Below are 24111 nucleotides of genomic sequence, written 5' to 3'. Positions count from 1 at the left end.
CAATCCCGGGTCCCCCCGGCCAGTGCCAGCGGGGCTGCTCCGGGGACAGGCAGGTGCCAGCGCCAGTGGGAGGTGACAGCCACTCGCCTCTCGGCCTCGGTTCTCAAAGCAGGAATCGATAAGCTGCTGAAGTGGCGTTTCTCCTCAGACGGTTCAGAAATGCCATTTCTTTTCTCCTGGAGATTTTGTAAACTTAAAAGAGAATCATGAAAAAAAATGTTCTCCCCTGTCCAGCCCATTAATTCAGCCTGCTCAGGACAGAATTAACCTTGGCAAGCCTTCCAGAGGAGAGAGTCATTCTAACCTTAAAAATCTGCTGATTAAAGCTGGTTTCAGGAATTCGATTTCACTTAATGCGTTGGCTGCGCGCCCAGCCTGGCATTAACATAGCCACAGACACGCAGGCCTCCTCATTTTTTACCTCCCCGATAAAAAAAAAAAAAAAAAAAAAAAAGGAAAACCTAGCTAATGAAACCCCTTTTGCCTGTTTGAGCAAGAATTCATTTTCCAGACTCCTTTAGCTAAAGGCATCAGGCATGCCCTGGTTACCTGTCTCCTAAGGCCAGCCAGGCAGGTAATTCCGTTCAGGTAATTAGTTGCCGGGTTGTGCATCGAGCGGCCGACTGCCCGGGCACTCGGCCCTGACCCGCCGAGGGGTCGGTCGCTGCCCCGTGTCGGGGACGGGGCTCAGCAGAGCCGAGCGCAGGAAAACCACGTCTGTCCCTGTAAACCCGCCTGCAGCGCGCCATCGAACCTGCGATTTTATGCCATCTAACAGCGCTAACTCATTAACCTTGAACATCCTCCAAAACAGTGGAGCTCAGATTTCTAAGGTTTCTATTTATATCTTAAACATTTTTTTTCTGCCTTTTATCCAAAAAATTAATGTCGTTTTTATTGCTGCCATCGCTCATTTTGTCTTAACTCCAGAACTGGGTATCCGGGGTGTTTCTCCCCCCGCAGCCGTGGTACCTCGGTGCGAGCACACGGTGCCCCAGAGCCGTCCGCTGGCTCGCCGAGGCCGGGGGTTGCTTACGCGTGGGTCTGCCTCATCCCTCATCCGGCCCCAAAACATCAACCCAGAACTAGATTCCCATGTTGTGCCACGTGGCGGGGGAAAGAAAAGGGAGATTTCAAAAATCACTTCTGTATTCTGGGTGCTTTGTAAATTCTGTGAACCGTAGGATTTTCTTAATGTTTTGCTGGAACGTTGGAAACCAGCTGTACGTGCTTTTCTGTAACTCGTTACTGACACCTCTGGAATTATATGTGAGACAGCGCTGAGATAGACGCGGATTTCCTACCCGCTCAATGCAGCGAGCTGCAAGGAGCTCTGCGTTAGTGCTTGTCATTATTTTTTGTTTTAATCACGGTGAAGTTTCGATCGACTTCCAGCAGCGCGGGCTGTGAAGCGAGGGGGGTGCTGGTCCCTGCTGGTTGAGGTCGCGTGAGGCGCCGTGGCCGTTCCCTCCCCAGCGGCGAGCTCCGGACCAGCCATCCCGTCCTGGCTGGGGAGCTGCTCGGACTGGGGGATGCTGCAGCTCCCGCTGCTTTCTGAGGCGGGGGGACGCGTTACAGACCGTTTAATGCAGCCCCTGGTGCCGTGCAGCCGGGAGTCGCTGTCAGGGATTATCTGAAACAAACAGCGTCTGCTTTTCCCCAGGCTGAATGGTGGGATTTAAATGTTAAGCTTTTCTTTGGATTATTTTCTGCAGGTTTTTTTCCCCCTCTATTTTTTCTCCCTGCTTTTTTCGTGTGTGGAATGTACCCTTGACACATTTAAAAACATTATTAATCTTTGTCATTTCTATTTTAAAAATAACTCGGCGATAGCAGCCAGCAGTCCTTAAATCCGTTTTAATTCAGGCTGACATTGTGAGTGGTGATCTCGGGGAGGAGACGCTGCCACCGGCCGCCCCGCGTGCTCGCCGATAAGCGCGCGCGTTCGACGACACACCTGCATGCTCGCTCCATCGCGGACCACGCTGCCGCTGCCGGGGCTGGCAAGCTTGCTGCTCGCCGGGTGCTCTCAGAGCTCGTGAGGCGCCTTCCAGGCAGAAGGATTATAGATGAAGAATTACCGGCCCCTTCGTGCACGAACGGCCGGTGCCCCGTGCGGGGGGACAGTGCCGTGTCCCGGCGCGGGCGGGATAACGGCATCACCGGGGCACCCCCCAGCGCCACGCGCCGACCTTGGCATCGCTGCTGGCGCCGTGGCGTCCGTGTCTGCAGAGACACGTGTTGGACACAGCTGGGGCCGTGATTTAGCGATGGGAGCGAGTGAAGAGCGCGTTAGTCGTGAGAGTCGTCGTAATCGATGGAGTCGCTGGAGTAAAACAAAGAAAGAAATTCCCATTAAAAATCCCCTGCAGCTGGGTTTACTTGTTTTTTCCTTCTGTAATGGCAGAATATTGGTGTGCCTAAAATATGTGTGGCCCGTGATCTTCCAGGGGAAATATCTGAGGAAAGCTGCGAGCAGATTGCTGGGCTGTTGCAATCTCACATTTAAGGAAAACTAATCACCTTTGATATGGGAGAATATATCATTACGCGCACACCCATCCCCCATGTGCACTATATTGAAAGCCAGCAGAGTCAGAAAATAATATTGCTTTCTTAATAATAAACAAATCTTGTGGACAGGAATTGTACCGGGATCTTTTAAATTAAAAACAGTTTTGTGTGTTTGGTTTGCGCTGGGCTTAGCTTCCAACTGACAGCAGTGTTGAAAAGTTTTAACATACTGGAAATTTGATTTTTCTCCCTGCAGAAAGAATTCCTTAGCCTTACTGATTTCAGTTAATCAGCGAAGCAGAGTTCATTTAAGAAAAGAAGAAAAAAAAGCAACTGTATTTCAGCATTGTGCTGTATAAAATACCTGACAGCCATTTTTTCAGTTTACGAACCCTAAATTTTCAGTTTACGTACCCAGGTGATAAACCACGGGAAAAGAGATGTTTGTGTTGTGTTTTTTAAACAACAAAACCACGCTGAAGCATAGATGAAAAGCATCTAACCAAGCCCACCGCCCCGCTGCGTGTCGGGGCGCGGGGCCCCCGGGGACGCTCCGTTTGCTGTGAATGCAGCGTCCCGGCGCGGGGGCTGCTCGCAGAGCGATTCTGTAACCTGGGGCGATGTCCAAAACAAATGTCGGGGTGCTGTAACCTGGCGTTGGGTGTCACCGGCCCTGGCGCGACGTCAGAACAACACCCTGCAGCGGCGGGCGGCGTGCAGCCGCCTCGGTGGTGGATTCCTTTGCTAACCCCACTCTGCTTTCTCTCTTTCTGTGTCCCCAGTGCTTGTACGGCTGCTACGTCCATTCCTCCATCATCCCCACGTTTCACAGAAGGTGCTACTGGCTTCTGCAGGTAGGATGACAAGTTCCTCTCTCCTGGGGTAATCCGGTCGTGTTTGGCTGCTGCCAGGGAGCTTGGTGGGCCCGTGTCTCCTCGTCGTTCAGGGGGATTTTGTTTGTCTGAAGTGATGGGGATTTTCTTAGTCATGTGTCTCTGGCAGTGGTACGATATATTTTCTCCAGCAAAAATACAGAGCTGATGCCAGCTCAGATGTTCCCTAAACAGAGAGTCAGCTCAAGGGAGACTTTTTTAAGGTTTCCAGTTGTGTTTTTCCGTTCTGAGGCAGGCAGCAGGAGCTCGGGAAGCCGACTGCTGTACTGACACACGATGGCGTGGGAGAGAAACGAGCCCTGCGGCTGTGTTTGAATTTGGGGTGAACCCTGTGGCCAGCCTTGCAGCACAGCTGCTCTCCTCCGGTGGGAGTTTAGTCTGAGGGAGTTTTGTGGGGTCACTCAGTGATTTTTCTTCTGGCTGTTGTGGGCACAGGGAAGCCCCTGGAGGAGTCGAGTGGAGTCTCCTCCTATTTCTCAGGGCTTGGGGAGTGGCCTGGTCCCCCCAGGGCTCCTTGGGCTGCAGTGGGGGGTCTCAGGTTCACACGCAGGAGTTTGCCCAGGGTGGGTGTTCACTGGACCGAGATGCTAACCCGATGTTTGTGAAACCATTTGTATTATTGACTGGTTAACGTTGCTTACAAAGTGAAGCAATTTGTTTTCTTTTGTTAGAAAGCAGCATTTGACACATATTGTAATAATAGTATTGTTTTAAAGATTAAACCCCCGCAGTCCTGAAAGCAAACAGGTCTGAGGAAAGTGACATCTGTTTCAAGAAGCAAATGGAAAATAATCCCTTTTTCCCCCTGGTTTTGCAATTGCGCTTCCATATTAAAAAAGAAGATGCTGTTGCTGTCACTGCTGCGTGAAAGATGCCCAAGGACCCGCAGGGGACGGTGCCCACGCCATGGACGTGATCAAAGGGAACGTGCACAAAATGTCACTGTCCTCTGTGAGGTTTTTGTGTGTCTCAGCTCTGTTTGCATCCTCTGCATGTAAATGCCACCTGTAAAGGGAAAATACTCTGCTGCAGTGGTGCGAGCAGCATTTCACCTCCACGGAGGAAACCTGCGACTCCGCTGAAAACACAGCGTGACCGCCTCGGCCCTGCAGAGCTCCAACCTAAAATTGGGCGGTGACCTTTAGGGAGGCTCGCTCCCAAACCACAAAGCTTTTTCCGTTACCTTTCAGAGAGTATTTTTGAGCTTTGACCATCCTTCCATCAAGAAATTTCTCATGATTTCGGCCTGTTATCCGTGCTCGCGTAGCCTGAGTCCTCCCTGACCGTGGGCAGCCCCCAGATCCTGCTCCGTTGCGGGCTGGCCAGCCCTTGCTTGCCTCCCCAGAGGTCTTCCCCTCGCAGGTCACCCCTCTTTAATCACAAGGTTTGTATTTTTTAGTTTTGTTGTGTGCTGCCTAGAAGTACTGCTGGCCTTGGCCGTTGTAGCAGTTAGCAAGCTTCTGTCTGATGAGCTGCACTGCAGCACCATAGGAGCTTCACACCCGTACCCTGAGGTCGGGCTCACTGGCGTTCGCAGGGCGCGTGTCGACGTTCAGGCATCTTCTTCGCTCTGATAATTGCCTTGGATTGAGATGAGTGGATGGGAAGCACGTTTCTTACGGGACTATTTATAAAGCATGTTGCAGGACATCTGGTTGTGGATGTGGTACAGTGGTGTTCAGAAACAAGGACACGTTGTGCCTTTGCTGTGGGAGGAATGGGGGTCTGTGATTCGTGACGGCATCTCCCAGGCATAAATGGGCATCCTTCAGTCATGCGCTCAAGGTTATGCAGCCGGAGAGAAAAGTGCTGGCCAAGAATAGAAGACACTTTCCTAACGTCTGCACAATGTTTCTGTTCAGCTCCACAGTGAATTTAGGGGGAGTGAGACCAGAGAGAGGGGGGAGGTATTTTGTGCATCTGCTTCAGAGTCTTCCACTTCAACACCACCCAATAAATGATTTTGATGTTCCAGAACAGGTACAGCCAGGGCAGCGTTTAACCTCAACCTCCAGCAAAATGTTCAGCTTTTTAGCTCACAGAGGCAAATGGGTGACTCACTTTTCTGAGAGAGACGTGTGGTACCTTCCTGGGATGTGGAGCTCTCTGCCTGTGAGCCTCTGGTCAATAGGAAGTAAATACAATTAGTCTGTGGTGCTGCCTGTGTTTTATGGGATGATCTTCCTCCAAATCCTATTGTCAGGTTAGATATTGATTAAAAATCCCCATGCAGTTGTTCTTGATCTTTTCTGACTGGCGTTTGCAGCGTAAAGGCCAAGACTCAAACAAGCCGCAGAGACTGGCCGTCTCTCCTGTGCCTTTACGCTGTGCTACAGCCGTTAATTACGTGGCGTGTCCGATTTCTTACTTAAACAACTTTGCGTTGTCATTTATGATTGATGCAACGTGGCTTCTCCCTGCAGACCGGTCACAGGGATAAGAAATGAAAACCAGTCGGCCTGAACCGTCGCGGGCAGGACGCGGTTCTGAGTCTCTGCTACAAGGAGTTGCCCCGCCATGGGCAGGGGCTGCAGCGCGGGGCTGCCACTGGCCTCTCCTCCCCTCTGCTCTGAACGGGGTTTTGCATTTTGAGACGTTTCAAGCTTTCTTGATAATGGATTTTAAACGCTGCCTTACCCCAAACACCTTTAATATTTCTGATAGGTGTTGTAGCTGCTGAGCAAGCTCTGTAGAGTCTCTGCAGGAGAGGGTCCAGCCCTGGGCACTGGCTGCCTCCCCCGTGGGGCTCTTGGAGCCGAGTGCAGGAAGCACGACGAGGTGGTGGTGGTGTTTTCCTGCATTGGGTTCTCATATTTTTCTTTTAATTGTCTGATTTCTGAAAATATAAGATCGTGCTCAGAGCGACAGGCAGAGGAAAAGATAGGGCTGAGGATGCCAATGACCTCTTCAGGGCATGCTGGGGAGGACTCTTCAGTAGCACTTTTTTTTTTTTTTTTCCTTTTGCATTACCTGTTAGCTTCCTAAAAGGAGCGGTGCCCTAGCTGTGTGCAGTTAGCTGGGCGCAGAACGGCGCTGCTGCAGGTGTTTGAGGCACGAGGGCTGGCAGGTCCCCAGGCTCCTGGGAAGGCGTCGGCGCACAGGCACTGCCACGGGGGTCGGGGGCTTCTCTGCCGGTGGGACGCGCCGCTACCAGCGCCCGTGCTGCGCCTGCTGAGACCTTCAAAATGGCACCAGATTTTCTGTCAGCGGAAAAGAAGGAGAAAAAAACCCTGTTTGTACTCACAATGACTAATGCAGGGAAAATGTGGATTCTCAGATACAGACAATTTTCAAACATTGGCACAGCTGAGTAGCAAAATGCAGTGTTCCCTTCTGTGTATTGGTAATTGGCACCCCAGGAATTTAAAATTAATCTCGCTGCCAGGCTCCCGGGGCTGGCTGCTGTTTGCAAAGGTTATTGGAGGCGGGTTTCATCTTCACCCGTTCAGAGCGATGCGTCTCTTGCTCTCTTCCACGCTTGTGCCATGCAGCTGGAGACTGTGAGTTTGCTGGACGGTCATCGTTTTCCATCCTGCCTTCAGCAGATTCTCACATCTTTTTTAGTGCTAGTGTTAAGGTGCTGAGGTTACCGGAAGTAATACATTTTTAAAAAGTGTTGCCCTTTTTCTTAATAAAGAGGTACGTAAATTGTCTGCCTAAATATGTGAAAATATGCATTTTAGGCACTCAGGTTTCATTAATGTTATTATTTGTTTGGTTTTTTTGAATGACTCCCCACTTTCAGCAGTAGTTTAATAGCAGCAACAGTCACAGCAAGGTGAGATCAGGAATCCTCAACAGAGTGCTGCTGGCGTGATAGGACATCCTCCCGCTCAGCTATAGAAAAACTGGAATACAATAAAATGAATTGTGATCACATATTCAAATAAAGCCAATGCATTTGTCCAAAGAACGTTCATTAGCTTACTCCTTCACCAGTAGCATTTGCACAGGTGAGGTTTTCTTGATAAAGATGCTTGTGGAGATGCAAGGGGCAGGGAACGCTGATACGAGCGGTTAGGGACGTTCAGCCTGTTGGTGTTTACCTATTCATCTCGGCCAATCAAACAAATTAAGACTAACAAGCATTCGAGAGCAATATGTAGGCAGATACCTCTTTCACGTGATGTGCGCCTTAACTGCTCACTGAATAATTCATACCTGAGGAAAAAGCGTGTGAGCAGCGCTGTTCTCCCGGGTGAGTTGGAGGAGCAGAGCGGGCGCAGGCCGAGCTGCGCCAGGCGCGGGGGACGCCAGAGCCCCTCCGAGCCCTGTCGTAAACCACTGCTGAAAGGGGACACTCCCCTCCTGGAGGAGCTGGGGGAGAGGCTGCATTTCATCTTCACTGCCCGCACGCTCGCAGGGTGTTCTCAGCAGGCGCAGGAGCCACAGGGATGCCTTACCGCGGGGTAGGGAATGGCAGGGGAGAGTCAGGGGACAGCAGTGGTCAAAGCGTCGGTGACATCAGTCCAGGCAGGAAGGAGCAGCTGGGAGCTGCTGAAGGGGACACTGCAGTTGGGCAATATCTGTTAGCGACCTATAACTCCTTCGTGCCGTCCTGTGTGCACCAGCTGTACCTCGCAGAGGATCCACAGGCACTGGTTTCATGTCAGACGCTATGCAATACTTTAAAAATGTTTTTTCCTGGATTCTTCCTTCTGATACACTTGAATATTCAGCTGTTTATTACTATTAACGTCCACACTGATGCTTGATGTTCCCTGAGTGTTCCCTTCCCAAAATGTGGCCTGGCTGAAACCTGTGGGCAGAAAGTACCAAGATCTGAAAATCAGTTAAAACATTTTACATGACATCTGCAGCTGTCCTGCAAACATTTGGTGTTCATTCTGTACTTTTTTGCCTCAAATCTTCTGTTATGTCCTAAGCGAGAGGAAAACCTTCCCATCGCTTTTTGGTGGCACCCCATCAGAGCAGCATTTCCCTGCCCGGTCGCGTGTGCTGCGCTGCATCAGCAGCATCTGCCACGGCCGTGGCTGGAGGAGCAACAGACAGCTTGAGGATTTTGGTCTTTTTCAACATAAATTGGAAACATTACAATCTCATAAATATTCCTGAGACTTTTGCTTAGTAATGGGGTTTTATTTTTCATTTGGGTAAAATAGAAATGACTGGGCAATAAAGCACTGAAGATCATGAGCTGTATGTAGGCACTTGAGATCGGTCCCATATTGTTGGGGAGCAAGGTGTGAGTTAGGCTCTTGGCATAACGAGCCTTTGCGTTTTTTCTAACGGGAATATAAACTGTTGCTGCTATGCTAGCACATTTTCCCAAAGTGAATTTTAGCCTGTGTGATGAAATTAAGCGCTTATTGAAGTACAGCAGAGTGTGACACAGGGTACCTCACCGGCGCTGTCGTGGCTCAGCATCCTGAGCACCCTCAGCATCGTGACACAGAGGGGCTGGTGACCCTGGGACAACGACCGGACGGTCCGAGGTCCAGGATGCGTCCGGGAGCCGCGGCAGCGATGGCGCCCATGGCCCGTGGTGGAGGCACGCCAGGACCTGTGGCCTTCAGTGCTGGTTTCTTCTGCAGTTCTTCATGCACGGCCGCTGCCCCGGTGGAGGCTGTTAGTCAGTGCTTGCCGTGAAGCAAAGGAAATCCAGAAGAGAATAAACGTACGGTGGTATAAAGTGCTGCTTATTGTTATTATGTGGTCAGAGACGATGAGTGTCTGAGGGTTAACTTCTGCTGAACAATGCAGAGCGTGTCGCAGGCAGAGCCCCAGCCAAGGTGGACCATGATACCGAACAGAGAGACTCTGGCGTTCCTAAAATGTGGCCACAACAAAGGTTGAAAGGAAGAAAAAGTCCTGCCTTTCTCGTGTTCAAAATGCCGTAATTTCTACAGGCTCAGGCATTTCCTGACTGCTGTAACACACTCTTCAGTGCCCTCCTCTTGGCTTCCCCTTCGGTGGTGGTGGGATGGGGAGAAGCTGACGCGAGCCGCCGGTGACTTCTCTCAGACAGACGCATCCACTCGGTGCCTCTCCAGCACGGGCGTCCCCTTGGAAGGGGCCAGGCAAGGGCCTCCCGCCGGCCGGGGGGTGTTTACAGAACAGACCTTTTAAGCGGGCATGCTTTAATTGCCTCAGATTCCTATTTTTAGTGCAAAGTGTGTACGTGGAGCTATGCTGTGAGTGAGGACAGGGAGCACGGTGGGACACATGGTGCTGCCAGGAGACCATAATTGTCTTTTGCATCGATTTAGCTCTGAGCTGCAACAGAAAAAGCACTTTCGGTAGCCACTCTGGCCAGGAGTCGATAGGACACAGCAGTCGGTCCCCTTGGGTCTCTGCTGGGCTTCATGGTGCTTCCCTGTGCAAAAGCATTTTCGGTGAATGGAAAAGTTGTGGACACCCTTTTCAGGCTTCCTTAATATTCCTCTGACGTGATCTCTCTGAAAGACCGCTCTCTCCTTTCCCTCCTTTCATCTTCTCATCAGCTCTTTCTGCCAATGCCTCTGCTGCCTCGTGCTCACAGGAACAGCCATGGCTCAGGACTTCTGTCGTGTTATTCAGGGATCATTAAAGATCTGAAATACTCCCGGAGTGAGTGGAACTGTGCAAAAAAGTATTGCTCAGTCCAACTAAAATTGCAAGGGTTTTGTTAACGGTTTTGCAGTAATTTTCTGTTTTCATTATTTTGATTTTTTTTTTTTTTGGTCATGTTTCTAACGAATATTTACTCCTGAAAGTGAATTTCAGAGGAGCCATGTAAGAGAGGTGTTAGCTCGGCCTCCTCGCCAACACTTTAACCTTTTTCATTCACTTTGGCTGGAGGGTGGAAGCTGCTGGGTGTGTCAGGCTGGTGCCTGGTGCCAGTCTCAAGCAGCCTTGCTGTGCTCGGGGATCGCCCTCGGCCGAGCGCTGTTCAGCGGTGGGGTGAAGGCTAAAGGCGTTCGAAGCACCTTTGTGTGGCTCTGCACATTGTGTAAAACTCAAGTTCCGTTCAGCATGAATGCCCCAGAACTTCGTTTTAGCTATCATTACCGATAGCTTTAACCATAACAAATCACGTTGTGCTCTGCCGTGCTCCAGCATTGCAGTGAAATAAAAATGAAGCAAAACCCAGGGCGCTGCGCTGCGTTGCCTCTTTCCTTTGCCTGCAGCATCAGACCCGTGAGAGGAGCTGCTTCTCTTCGTGGGGAGGCAGCTGTGGCCAGTCCACTCGCCGTCCCTCCCTCCCGACGTGGCAGTGGTGACGGGCACGGGCCATCACGCGTGGCAGCGGCCGCTCTCTTCTCCCCGGTGCTCTGGAACGTGCCCGTGTTCTGTTGCTGGGCGGAGGCTGCTCCCACGCCGGCCAAGGACGGAACCGCTCGCAGCTCATCCTGCCGCTGGCCCTGGCTCGTAGCTGGCCGGTGTGCGGCTCGGCTCGGTCGAGGCGCTTCCCCCAAGGTCCCCGTCGCCCCTTCTGGCAGTGGAGCACCCCGCCAGCATGCACGGCCGGCTGGGGACAGGACGGGGTACGCCGGGGCTGCTGGCACAGCCGGGGGGGTGGCCCCAGTCACGGCACGGCAGTGCCTGCACTGGTTCTCCTGGGGGTGATCCCGCTGTTTTCCACTTGTCTTCTCATCCCCTGACTTGCTTTCAGAGCAGCTGCATCCGTTGAAACCCACCTTCAGTCTTACAGTCTTTTTTTAATACAGACACACAGAGGATCTGTTCAAGTGGAAGGCTAATTTTGCTTGATTTTTCCTCCTTCAAGTTTTACTTGCTCGCTAATGTTAGCTTCTTATAGAGCCTTCACCTTCACTAAAATTAAATTCCATCTGGCAGAGCTCATCACAAGCTGTCTTCCTCCCAGCCATCTCCTTCCTCTCCCTAAGAACGAAGCCATCCTGTGCACCGTGCTCCAGAGCCGCCCTGTTTCCTTTCAGAGAGATCACGGCCCGTTTGCTGTTCGGGGAAGGACAAAACGCCGGAGGAGCAGCATCTACAAGAGCCCTCTCTTCTGGGAGAGCCAGCAGCGCGTCTGTGTTTTACACCCATCCTCGCACGCCAGACCATGAAAATAAATCAGGATGTTGCTTTCCTGAAAAACGTTTTCGGTGACAAAAATCTGTAGTAGGTAAAATTGAGCTTGCGACTCAGGTTGGGCCATACCCTTTTATCAGTCTGGATACCTTCAAAACAAAGATGTGTTTTGACACCTGCAGGATGAGTAAAATGGGACTGCGGAGAAAGGCAGCAATAACCCTCTGCTGATGTTCCAGCGAAGGGGAGGCGGGGAGGATTACAAATGAACTGGTATCTCGGAGGCTGGAAACATTTTAGCAGGAGTGCTTTATCTTTTGTAATGTTTTTATAAATTATTTATTAATACACTTGCTGCATTTTCCTGAGAAATTGGATAGAAAAGCAAAATGTATATCCGGCAGATTATATTCCAGAAGAAAGACGCCAGTGATTAAAAAACAATTTCCAACCCTTTCAAACACATAACTTTATTTTAGACGAGTAGTCTGCTATTTTTGTATCGCTCTCCACCATTTTAAAGAAAATCCCGGATTCGTTCCCTAGATATACGAGGAGACTGACGTTAATGCGAGCAAACTAAAAAGCAGTCAGAGTGCTTTAGTTGTTGCTTAAATAATCTGTTGTCATTTATAGAAGAGATGCATTTCCCAAACTGCTGTGGGACGTGCCTGGGTTGCTAATCGAGAGGAGTTATTACAGGGGTGACGTAAAAAAGCCCGAAACATGGCCGACTCCCACAAAAACGGAAGGCACGTTTTTTGCGTTTGGCTCGTGGTGGAAACGATGCACCGCTGGCGCTTCCCGGCCGCCTCGGGGGATGGACAGCAGCGTCGGGCAGCACGGCGTGGGTGGGACGCCGGCCCTGGGCCAGCAGCCCTTCCTCTGCCCTTCCTCTGCCTCTATGGGAACAGCCGCCTTTCGCAAAACCGCGCTTTGCCCCCAACGCAGGGCTGGGGCGGGGGCCCCTGCTGAGGACTCCACTGTCGCTGGGGAACATCAACATCTTGACGGTGGCGCCCGGGAGCCGCAGGGCTGGAAGCTGGGTTGCTGTGGCTCGGGCGCCCGGGAAGGCCCCGGCAGCGGGACCAAGCGTCTTTCCGATTGTGCTCCGGGCTGGGCCGGTGGCGCCAGCACCGAGGTATCCTGGCGGCAGGGATCGCCGTCCTGCGACAGCACAGCTCGGCTGGAAATTAAATCAAACCACAGGCTCCAAGACACTTATTAATATGCTCTGTATACTGAGGATTAGGCTTTTGGTGACACTTAAATTGAATTCTAATGCTATTTTGAAATATATAATACGCTGAATTTACTTCACCTCAGGTTTGAGTTAATGGTTTATTAAATTATGCACCTTGCAGAAGCAAAGCTGTTTCCTGGTGTAGGACACTGAGGCTTGCGGTAGCAATGCAGCAATTTTGCTGATCTCATCCCCATCCTCCCTGGTCAATTATTAGGTCTGCAGGTGTCCGTGAATGTATTATACTGTCGGCTGAAGTTTCGCCCTCGCCGGAGAGGCATAATTGGGGATTGGGCTGGAAATTCTGTAGTGAAGCAAATTGCAATTTGAGTTTAGAGATTTGGAGTTCGTTTTGGCGTGGGCAGCGGAGGGCTTGTAGCAGATGCTGCTGAGGCTGAAGTCTCTCCTTCTAACACAGGATTTTTTTTTTTTCTTTTAATATGCAGTGTTTGGGCCTGCAGTGAGTTACCCCCCCTTTTGTATTTTATCCGGTAAGGCACACTTTCATAAGTGTTTTGGATAAATCGCTTCCTAGGTGCCTGCAGATTGGAATGCTTTTCTTGCTGTCCTTCTGCCTGCGTGAACGTTCCGCTTACTACCCCAGTTGTTTTTATACTCAAAATCATCTTTTCTTTCTGAAGGAGGGCCTGTCTGTTCCCTCTCTGTTGAATGGCTGCCGTCAGCCATCACTGATGTCTTGTGCTGCTGCCGCCCACCCCCAGTTAATGTCACTGTGGTGCCTCTTCTGTCTCGCCCTGCCCCGCCGGTACCAGGACTCTCCACCCCAGCCACCCCCCGCCATGGACGGGAAAGCGGCCGCCACGTTTGGGAACGTGTACACGGGGCACTGCCCTTCGTGGGGGTCAGTAAAGGTTATTGAAAACGGCCCCGAGTTCCTGGTCTGTGCTATGAAATGACGCGCCCGCCTGCGGAGCTGCGGGAAGGGTGTGTGCGGATCCCGGTCTTGGTCCTCTGTGAGATTGTTTGAGGGTTTTCTTTAACGTATTAGCGAAGGGGCAAAAGCCAGAGGAGAGCGACCTAAATGGCTTTCCCTCCTGAACAGCCATCGTACCTCAGGGCATCATTTTCTGTGTCAAGGAAAAAGTGCAAGATTTTTCTTATCATACATTTGTTTCAGTTAAATGTCAGCCGGTTTGCATCTGCTCCTCGCACTGCTGCAAGATGTATGTCGTGTGACAGTCTGCTCGCTCGCACCAGAGTTATTAGCCATCAGCAGTAAAGAAAGCACGATTTAGATAGAGTAAAATAGAGATTGAGGTTTTATCAGTTTAGTCTCTGTAAAATGGGATGGCCTCTTCCCAGGAAATTAGATTTCCTGATAATGTAACCAGCCCAGAACAAGTCTGTTGGATTGAATATGTCTTCATACTGCCCTCCTTCTACAGCCAAATATTGCAGATGGATCCCGAGAAGGGCTGGAGGTACTCCCGATCTCCTTGCAGCAGGTGAACGTCCTGCGTGCGGGAGGCAGGACAGCCCAGGCGGCCCAGCGCAGCGGGCACAGCACGTGCGTTTGAGTCTTGTCTGCCCGCAGTCCTTGGGGACGTGCAGGACAATGTTCGCGTTAGAAAAATGTGTTTGGCTGGCACCGCCAGCACCGGCTTTATTAGTAACGACGGCTGTTAAAGGCTCTGACTGACCTGATCGGGCCACCTGTAATGATGGTTGTCTAAGTATGGAACAGCTATTGCATTGTTGGGGGAGGAAATTCAGAAAATAAGATCAGTCTGCGTGACCTGAATCTGCCTTTAGGCTTAAGCTACTGGCTGCTTTTTGCTGGGGAGAGCTCTGACCCGCAGGACGGCTTTGGCAGCGTCAGGCCATCACTTGCCAGCAGGAGACATGCAAGAATATTGCATCACAGACTAAAACCTGTAAAATAATATTGCGTTGAGTACTAAACCTGCACAAGAAGCTGGGGGCCGCTCGTCCCCTGGCAGGGCGTGGGGAGCGCTGGGTCTGCAGGGATGCTCAGCAGCAAAGCCGCGTGCCCGCTGTCACACGGACCGTTCGCAGCCTCCCCGCGCGGGGCAGAGCTCCACGTGCTGTCCTGCTGCTTGGCCTGGGTGATAATCTCCGCTCATGATTCCACAAGCCACCACGGGCGCTTCCTGCTGGAAGAGAGGAGGCTGTTGGGATTTTCACCATTCTTCATTGATATTTGTTCCTGGTGCTCTTTAAAAGCCGGCATCGACAGCTCTGTAATCGCAGCCTTTATTTACGAATGCAGAACACTTGTGCTTATTTCTCCACACCCTACACTTGAACCTGCTTCTTCAGGGGTTTTGCTGTTTTTAAGATCCAGCACCAGTGTCCGTAGTGCTTCAGAGAGCGAGCAGGACCTTCCTCGGGTGTAGTTCAGCCGAGCATCACTGTGTGCTTCAACCCCCACGGTCCAGTGTGGAGGCACTTTGGAGTCTTTGGGGACACAAATAAGTCTCTTCTTATAGTGTCCACATACAGTTATTTAATACCTTGGAGAACTGTTGCCTGTCTGAGACGTATCAGTCAAAGTCTCCTCATCTCATGCTTTTGCATTTCATGCGTCTGTCCTGCAAGAAATATGCCTGATGTGCATAGCATAAAACATTGCAGGAAAAGGAAGCCACGTAGAACATAAATCCCCTTCTCGCCCTGCAGTGAAGAGAATGGAGCCGCGACATCAGTTTTGCTGTGAATGGGCTGAGCGAGGTGCAGAAATCAGCCCTGAACTCCTCCTGCAGTGCTTGGCACTTGCACAAATAGCTCGAGCCTCAAATGCTGTTATTCTTTCGTTTTTATTGAACATTAAATCCATCACAAAAATATGCAGAAAGAAAAATGAATACAACATCTCTCAAGGTCACTTGTTTCTGCGGAGGCGATGTAGCTGTGCCGGGCTTTGTGAAGCAGCCTCGGCGCAGGCAGGCACACGTTTCATGGCATCAGCTGCGGGTCGGGCAGCAATGTGCCTCTTTTCAGGGAAAAATGCAGCAATAGGTCCTGTAAGCTGCTACCTGTGCACGGAGGCACTCTGATAAACACCAGTTATAACTATTAAGGGATGTCGTCTCCTGTGTGCCATTTACTGCCCTTTTCTTCAGTGTCATTGTCTTCTCAGGAGCCCAGATGCCCCAGGAGGACGGGCCCTGTGTGCGTCCGGGGCAGCGCAGCGGCCGAGACCCGCTGGAGTTCTGAAAGGTGCTCGGTTTTAAACTCATTTAATATTTACATTATGCTGACAAATCTTGAAACCTTTGAGAAAATAAGTTTTTTCTGAGTTCACCTTGTAGTCATCAGGGGGAAGAAGTTACAACTCTTAGGTGCTGGGAAGCTGCAAAAAGAAATTACCTAAAGCAGCTCTTCTGTCTGTAATATCATTTTCAATCCTAGAGTCTTTACAAGCTCCAAGTGACCCATGATCTTGCTTGTACAGTGAGAAACATCGTCCTTCCAGGGAACTAAACCCTCATTTTCAAGTTTTGTAGAAACAAATATGAAATCCGTTACAGATTCAGGAATTAGTATGACTGGTGTAATTTTTGGAGGGGCAGCTCTGAGTTTGGGGAAAGAAGCCGTATCAAGTTTGGGTTTTAACAGTGGTTTGCTGAAAACATGTGAATTAATATCATGAGCTAAGAACATCAGTTGCTTTAAAATGTCAGCTTCTTCGTAGCTGTGCTGTACGTGAGGCAGACCCAGGTGCCGTCTTTAGGCGTAGCAAAGGCTGGATCATCGTTCCCCCTCGCGTCCCTCTCGCAGAAGCTTCCCGCGGCCTCCGGTGCTGCGGGGACTGGGGCTGCGTGGGCTCAGGTTTCCAGCCTGCCGCACATGTTGCAGGGGAAAGGAAGGAGAGGATGTAGAGTGGGCTTGATTAAAAAGTGCTTTTGCTTTTTCTCTTGAAGGATCTTTCAGTGAAAACCGTACATGAAATTTATACTCCTCTCATATGATTTTGACTGGTTTTAGTGCACAAATTCTCAGTAGAAAATGTATTCAATAAAAATTTGATGTGGAACTGTAGCTCAGCAGAATCTTTTTTAAGAAATCCAGCTCTGGGATATTTATTTTGTATCTAGTTTCAGTTTTAGTGCCTATTCCTTCTGCAGATGCCCTCGTTAGCCCACTAACAGTTTATGAAGAGCTCAGCCCCTCTCGTGCCCACATCCCGGCGCTGCCGGCGTTTCTGCAGTGCCTGCTGGTGAAGTTTTCGGGGGAGAGCGCAGCTGCGTGGAGTGCTACCTAATGCTGCTGCCCTTGGCTTTTTCTGCAAGCAAACCCATGCTTTTAGTTAATGAAGAGACCAGAGGGCTTAGGGCTCCCCTGAGCAGGGGGTAGGTAAAGCATTACCGTGCTGGTGGGCAGCATGTGGCCGACAAGAACACGGGGCACTTGGTTTAGAGCAAGTCTACTGGGAAATAGTTTTAGCAGGAAAAGTGCAATAAATCTAGATTTATTCTCCTTTGATGCTCAGCGTGCAAAAGGAGACAGTTTAGGGGAAATAGGAAAGGAATCTGGGGTGGCCACAGTGAAAAATTTCAGGGTAAACCTGAAAGCTCTGAGCCCCTAAAGAGTCGTTTCTGGCTGTGGAATAACATCTCTTCAGCAGGAGTAAGTGGGGTGATCCCGGTATTGAGGGTGAGTTAACACCGATGTGTAGGGGGGAAGGAACTTTTTTCCAGGCTTTGAAGCAAGCGACAGCTTGCTCTCCTTCTTGATTTCTGACCTTTGTGCCAAAAGGTTCCCATTTGTTTCCCAAAATTGGAAGTGAGCGTCACTTTATTGGGCGGCCGTTTATCCAGCTCCCTCCTCCCGCTCCGCGCATCCCGGGGCAGCGATGACTGAAGAGGCACGAAGTGACTCTCCAGTGATAAATCCCAAGGTTGAAACCTCTGCTTAGCATTTCAAGGTCACAGTAAAGATTTCTAACAGGTTTCTGGTCCAGCGTACTGTGGAAAAACGGATCCCGAGCCGTGAGACAGGGCCCTGCCCCTGTGAATTACAGACTCCTCAATATGTTTTAACACAGAGCTGGAGGCTCAAGGCACCGAGAGCTTTTTCCTAATGTTTAGTGATAAACTTTTGTCTCCTGTGAGTAAACAATCTGCTTGCTTCGCCACTTTTTTTCAATTTAAACAGGAGTACACTGAAGCCCTCTTGCAAAAACATTTATTATGTCAAGCAAAACTGGAGGGTTTGGGTTGTGTTTCTCTAGTCTTTTTTTTTCTTTACTTCCAGTGTTCTCATATCAAATTTTCACTCTAAAAATACTGCCCAGAGGCAGGGGAAATGGCACATGGCTTTATGAAATATACCCCCGTCCTAGGATAGGCCATGTTTTTATTTTGTGACAGTCCAGGATTCAGTGCGTGGCCTAAATATTGTGGCATCCTATTTGATTTTTGAATTGTTGGATGGACTAGACGCTATAGCTCACGGACAACATGACCATTTTTCCTCGTGGTTTACCCTTTTTCTAGATTACTGTCTGTAAGTTTCAAAATGGAACAGGATTCCTCTGTGGTTTATAAATTAGGGCCATATTACAGCAGCACCCAATAGTGCTGCTATATTTTAGATGGTGTCAGGGTTTCTATTATAAACCTCATTTTTCAGAGGTTTATAGCTCAGCCATAAAAATTCACTGTATGCTGGGACTTGGAATGTAACAGCTGCATCTCAGGCATGCAAAGCATGTGTTTGCATGTATTTTTTTACAAGCAAAACAAAGCATGCTTTGTGTGTGTGTTTATACATAGAGGTCTATACAATTGTATTAAAAATCAGTATAAATTTATCCTAACTTTTGTTTTCAGAGTTAATGGCTTGGAAGCCCCCTTTTTGGCAGCCTGAGCAGCTTTAATTCTTCCCGTTTGCCAGCCCGCTCTGTGTGCTGAGACAGGATGCTGTTTAAGGAATAACAGAGAGGGGCGTAATTAAAGGCTGTCTTGGGTTGCACATGCCCGGAGAGGCAGAGCAAGGCTGCTGCCCTTGGGGAGGGAGCGCAGAACTAACAGAGTTGTGGCACAGGCTGTACCTCCAGTGTTACCTACGTGCTGACGCTCCTTTGAATGTGTGTAGTCGGTAGGTTTTCTCATGCTGACATATGAATTAAGATACCAACAGCCTCTTTTTAATAGCCTTGCATAATGCTTACACCTGCTGTAGTATAATTTGCTGCATTTCAACAAATAAGCTAGCTCAAATGAACGAAGAATGTCTTTCCACAGTGCTGAAAGTGCTCCTGTCAAAAGAAAACAAAAAGGGGCTATTTGTGGCCCCACACTATATGCAGCCATCACACGACTGTGAAGATGTCTTCATACGTGCAATTCCAGCAGTCATCAACACAGAACTGGTTTCATGTGTACAAACAGCCAAATAGTGAAGGATGCAGATTCGGTCTGAATGTAAAAAAAAAAAAAAGAAAAAAAAAATCCACACAATTTGTAAGGTGACGTTAACTGAACTGCAGCTAAATGCATTTTGTGACATTTTGGCTCTCGTTGGCTTTCCATCTGTATGAGCTTTAACGTCAGTGTCAGATAGGCCTGTCTCCAGGCTCGTGTTTTTCTGTATGTTAAGGCATTTTGACCTTAGTGCTACTGGCTCATGTTAATTCTCCCTCTGAAGTTCTGCCTGGTAAGAGCCGCAGGATCAGGTCTGTCTTCAGACGCTGTAGTGGCAAGAACACATCGCGGCTGGTTTTGTTTTAAAAGCCGGGTTGCGTTACTGCAGGGAGCACACTTTTACCGTCTCTTCCCCAGGCGCTCCTCAGCATTTCTCATCCGAACTCAAACCTGAGTAACGACACCCTGTTAGGTGTGAGCTGTACTGACAGGGAGCTTCACCGTGCGCAGTGATGGGGCGTTACGCCGCCGCTAACCCCTCATCCGGCTCCCCTCAACGCGCTCGGAGACAGGCTGCTTTCCTGAACACACCTGCACCGCCTCATTAATTAATATCATGTTTTACATTTTGTTTTAATAAAGCCTTTTCATTACGGAGCTCGTTCCCATGGTAGGAAAAATTGAAATTCTTTGCAAGAGCATTATAATTAAGCTGTAGAGCAACGGGAGGAACGCGCCTTGCTTGGAGAGCGTCCGTCCGAGCTGTCTGGTGCGAGGGCGATGCCCCAGGCTCGGGCATTGCTCCTCCGCGCTCGGGAACATTCCTGTCCGGGATGCCCCGTCTGCCCAGAGCGTTGCACCTTTGCTTGCCGTAGGTTTCCATCTCGGGTCACATTTCACAGGTTGGAGAGATGGAAAGCAGCTCCTCTAAGGCAGCAGCTCCCAAGTTTTTGGCTCACTTGGGCCACTGCAGCTCTCAGCATGCTCGGGGCCGGCCAGGGCAGCGACGGGGGAGCAGGTTTTCAGTTTGGTTCTTCAGGTTGTTTATTTACCGTGGGCGGCAGTCGGGGCGTCCCCAGCCGACACCATGGCGAGGAGGAGGGGGTGAGAGGTCTGGCACGTGGAGCCAGTTTGGGGTGTTTCTTCAGTTTAGTGTGAAGTACCAAGAGTGGCAATGTAGGAGGTAAAGTACTTTGTTATTTTAGGTGTGTTGTGGCTTGCTCCTGTAGTTTCAGAATCGGCGCCCCTGGTGCACACGCAGCTGTTCACAGCACGGAGATTGGCTTTGGTGAGCGTGAGGAAACTGGGCTTCACCATGAGCTTAAGGCGTCACTGTTCAAGACAGGTAACTCAGCAAGAAGAGTTAATTAAGTTGCGTCAGAATTACCTGTGAATTTGGAAACAGATTTTTATTTTCTCTTTGACAAAAAGTAGGGTTTATAAAATTAGACGAAGCCTGCCCCGGAGGAGCGGTTGTGTTCCTGCTGCTGACCTCGGGGATGCTTATTTACGAGCTACACGGCAAGAAGATGGAAATGCTTCATTAGCAAGGAACATTGCATGTTATCTGGAGAACATCCTAATGGAGTAAATTAGGAGGGAAACATCTGTTGCTTTCTGTCTCAGTTTTAGTGCTCAATCTGGTGCTAATTCTGGCCTTTTGTGACCTTTTTATGTGTCCCTTCATCCTAAATATGAGGCATGTTTTGTTCATTAACTGTGGATGTGTGTTGCAACCTTTGAACTGAATTGCTTCAGAGTTCGTCTCTACCCTCTAGGAGAGATTTGTTCCCTTCTTATTTTCCTTCATTCCTGAGACCTTACAGACAAAATGTTAGAGGTTGAGTTGAAGGGAAAGGAGGCTGAGAGACAGTAAAATCCTGGGCCAGGCAGAGAAAGAGATGTGTGTATATGTGTGCATATACAAGCTGCAGAGTTCTGCCCTCTTCCCCCTTTTGTGTAATGATTTTATCATTAAAAAATAGCTGTAGCTTACCACAGAAAAGGAGAGTCTTGGTTTACACAAAATTCGTGGCGCATTTAGGAAAAAATATTCCTTGCAGCTTCATGTCTAAATGTCCAAGTTTGGTGCAAAGAGAGATGGCATGCAGAAATTCTCTTCCTACCTCGTACTTTTTCCACTGAGGGATGCGGCACTGGCAGGCACGGAGCCACTCGGCTGCTCTGGTCATTCGGCGCCGGGTGCTGCCGGCGCTGCCCTCGCCCGCGGGAGCTGCCCCGCTGGGCGCTCCCCGGCCGACGCCGGCTCTGCGCTGCTCAGCACCCAGTCACAGCCGAGTTTTGTTCAAGGCTTAAAACACTTGCTCAAATTAATGACCAAAAATGTCAAATGTGTCCACAGCTAATTATTCATTAGATGCGTAATTAGTGTGAGATGATTATGACATTTTAGTGTTATTAACTTTTATACTCTAATAGGAATTCAATCAGCCTCCGATCACAGCACAACAGTTTGAACGGGCGGTGCCGGTGGCAGGGCTGGGGGGCTGCTCCGACGAGCCCTCGCTGCCGAAGGCTGAGCCCGGCCCCGCGGTGCCGCCGGCCGCCCCGATCAGTGCAGGGAGGTAACGGAAAGTGCCGTCCCGCGGGGACCTGGGGGGAGGCCGTGGGCCTCACGCCGGGTAGGGAGGTGCAGGGGCAGCTTGCAAAAAGGAGACAAAACTGTCGTGAAAGAGCTGGGATTTCATTTGGGTTCGTTCTGAAGGGAGTGGAGAGAACTGGCTTTGGTGAAATCCTCCAGTCGCCCAGTCAACCCTGACTTCTAGGTCATTGGAGAGGGTAGCCTCAAGTTTATTGCAAACAGTGGACAAAATATTTAGGATTATACCACATGTTATCCCTAGACAGTGTGTTCCAGACAAACACCTTCTTCATCTTCTGACCAGATGAGACTTTCACTTGGCAGTGGTTTCCCTAATTGCATCTTCTGTCAGTCCTTGCTGGAAAACATGCCTTGCAAATTCAGTATTGTGATTAATTTATATGAAGGATGCGGTGTTGAGTTTCACGGCTTCTTTTCCCTCACAGATATATTCATTTCTCAAAGGACATTTAGAGCTTTTACACCAACAAAACTTCAGGATTCTCTAGCAAGTGTAAAAACAAATAAGCCTGAGATGCAGAATTTCTGTTAAAAGTATTTGTTCATGCTGTACTGTGCCGCTGATCAGTGCTGAGCTGCTTCTAAGGAAACTTGCTGGTGGCTGTCTGCTCTGTCTCCCTCCGTTTCCCATCAGAAGAACGGAGCAGGTACCAAATCGGGAACCTGGGCACCTTCCTGATTTGGTCAGCCCTGCAATCTTAGAAGAGAGCAAGGACTGCTGGCAAGAAAATCTTCCGTCTCTCAAACGTGGACTCCAGTTCTCACCCTGCAGTGGGTGTCCTCCAGTGTCTCTCAGATGCCTTCTCAGACCCCTCTGCAGAATCTTTCCAGCAAGCGTTTTTCTGATGAGGAGTCCAAACTGAGTTACATGTGAACATGGCAATGAAAATATAACGATGAAGGGACAGGAGCCAGAAAAGAAACATTTGCGAAGATGTCCTTAGCAGACAGAAATAAAGTTGCTGCGAAATTAAGTAAAAGTTTGAGAATATAAGAATTTAAGAATATAAGCCCCCTTAAAATAAAATAGAGGATTTCCTAAGCATGTGGCTTTCTTCGTAATCTTGTCAAGTTCTGCTGCTAAAGAGTAGTGGTTCTGGGGAACACGTTAAAAGACCTGTCTCTCCAAATGATAATTCCTCAGACAACAGGGGTTTCCTTGCGTGGATGTCTCCACTGATGTGGGGGTGACCCAGACAAGTGGCAGTAAGTGGCACTGCAGGCGTAGTTCAATGCATTAACTGCAAACCAGTAATTATTTCTGCACACATTGATTTTTAAGGCATTTTGTTCTGAGGGTGTTGATGCTGTTGGGTTTCATGATATTAGTTTTTAACTTCCTGCTGTATTCCTGCTCTAAATAGAGAGTTGCAGGGTGCAGGTAGATAGGCTGAGCCTCCTAAATACCAAGCCTAGTTGTCTTCATTAAAGCGACGATAAGCTCAAAAAGAGCAAAGCCAAACATATTGGGTTGTGTTCATTAAGAGACTGGCGGGTTTCTGGCTTTGTTGTCTTTTAATACTCCAAGAACAGATGCAGGTTGACAAGTGGCATCAGCCAAGGGACACAGCTTTATAAGGTTGTGTTGAAGTGGGGCTTGGAAATAGCCAGCTGAAATCTAATTTGTAGCCAAGTGGAATAAATTGGAACTGATAGTTATTCAATTAATGGTATGGGCAGCAAGGTGAGGTCTCTTATCAAAATAGCAGAATAAGGTTTCTTGACAGGGAGGTTTGGGAAAATGGGGCACGGCACCAGGTTTTCAATCAAATCCAGCCATTAATCATCTAAGTAGCAGGAGGGAGATGTGATTATTATGGAGTGGCTCAGCAGAACGGTTTGAGCGAGCACTTCCCAAAGCGTGATGGAATCCAGCCCCGAGCCAGCGGACGCCCCGGAGCTGCCTGGAGCCGGGGGTTCCCTGGGCAGCGCTGCAGGAGGCCTCTGTCCTGCCAGACCAGAGCTCTGCTGTCACTGCTCCTGGGGCTCTTCCCACGCACCGGCGGCCTCCCTGGGCTCAGACTAGACCTCTGCTCTCATTCACCTGCTACATTAGAAGTTCCTTTAATAGCTGAAAAAGTTGTGTGTGCTTGCTGAGGGTTCGGTAAGAGCAGACAACCTTGGTGTCTGTTCAGTGCTTTTTGTGCATCCAGCGATGCAGAGTAGGTGGTTTGCTAATGTATTCGCCAGACTCCTTGCAAACTCCCGTGGTGCGGTGCTTCAGATCTTTGGATAATTGCATGGTGAGGAAACTGCCGTAGTTCTCTCCACCACAAGCAGACCAAGAAATACAGAAAGGCTTTTTTTTTTTTAATCAAAAGAAAAATTTCTTCCTATGCAAATGGCCTCCGTAATAATATTATCAGTGTTGCCTCAGGCTTGCACAAGCTGAATGGAAGAGAAGCTGAGTTTATGGTTTTCAGCAGAATGGTTTTAAGCTTTATCAGCTCAGTATATAAGTAGGAAAGGAAGACTCATTTTACCTGGAAT

At 49.5% G+C, this 24111-nt stretch overlaps 1 protein-coding gene across 11 annotated transcripts in view; it reads left to right on the top strand.

Annotated features, from left to right (window-relative positions):
• The window catches only part of CAMTA1 (calmodulin binding transcription activator 1), a 305462-nt gene that overhangs the window by 171592 nt on the left and 109759 nt on the right, over positions 1 to 24111 (top strand). For 9 of the 11 annotated variants that reach the window (XM_074893063.1, XM_074893065.1, XM_074893060.1 and 6 more), the window contains one exon: positions 3297 to 3368. The exons of the other annotated variants lie outside the window; for them this stretch is intronic. In XM_074893063.1, the coding sequence (XP_074749164.1) occupies positions 3297 to 3368 (72 nt within the window). The remainder of the gene's footprint in view (positions 1 to 3296; positions 3369 to 24111) is intronic. 11 annotated transcript variants of the gene reach the window in all.

Source organism: Strix uralensis, chromosome 23 (assembly GCF_047716275.1).
Source record: "Strix uralensis isolate ZFMK-TIS-50842 chromosome 23, bStrUra1, whole genome shotgun sequence".
Lineage (NCBI taxonomy): Eukaryota > Metazoa > Chordata > Aves > Strigiformes > Strigidae > Strix > Strix uralensis.
The sequence above is the reverse complement of the archived record's forward strand: the minus strand, read 5'-3'. Positions and strand labels throughout refer to the sequence as shown.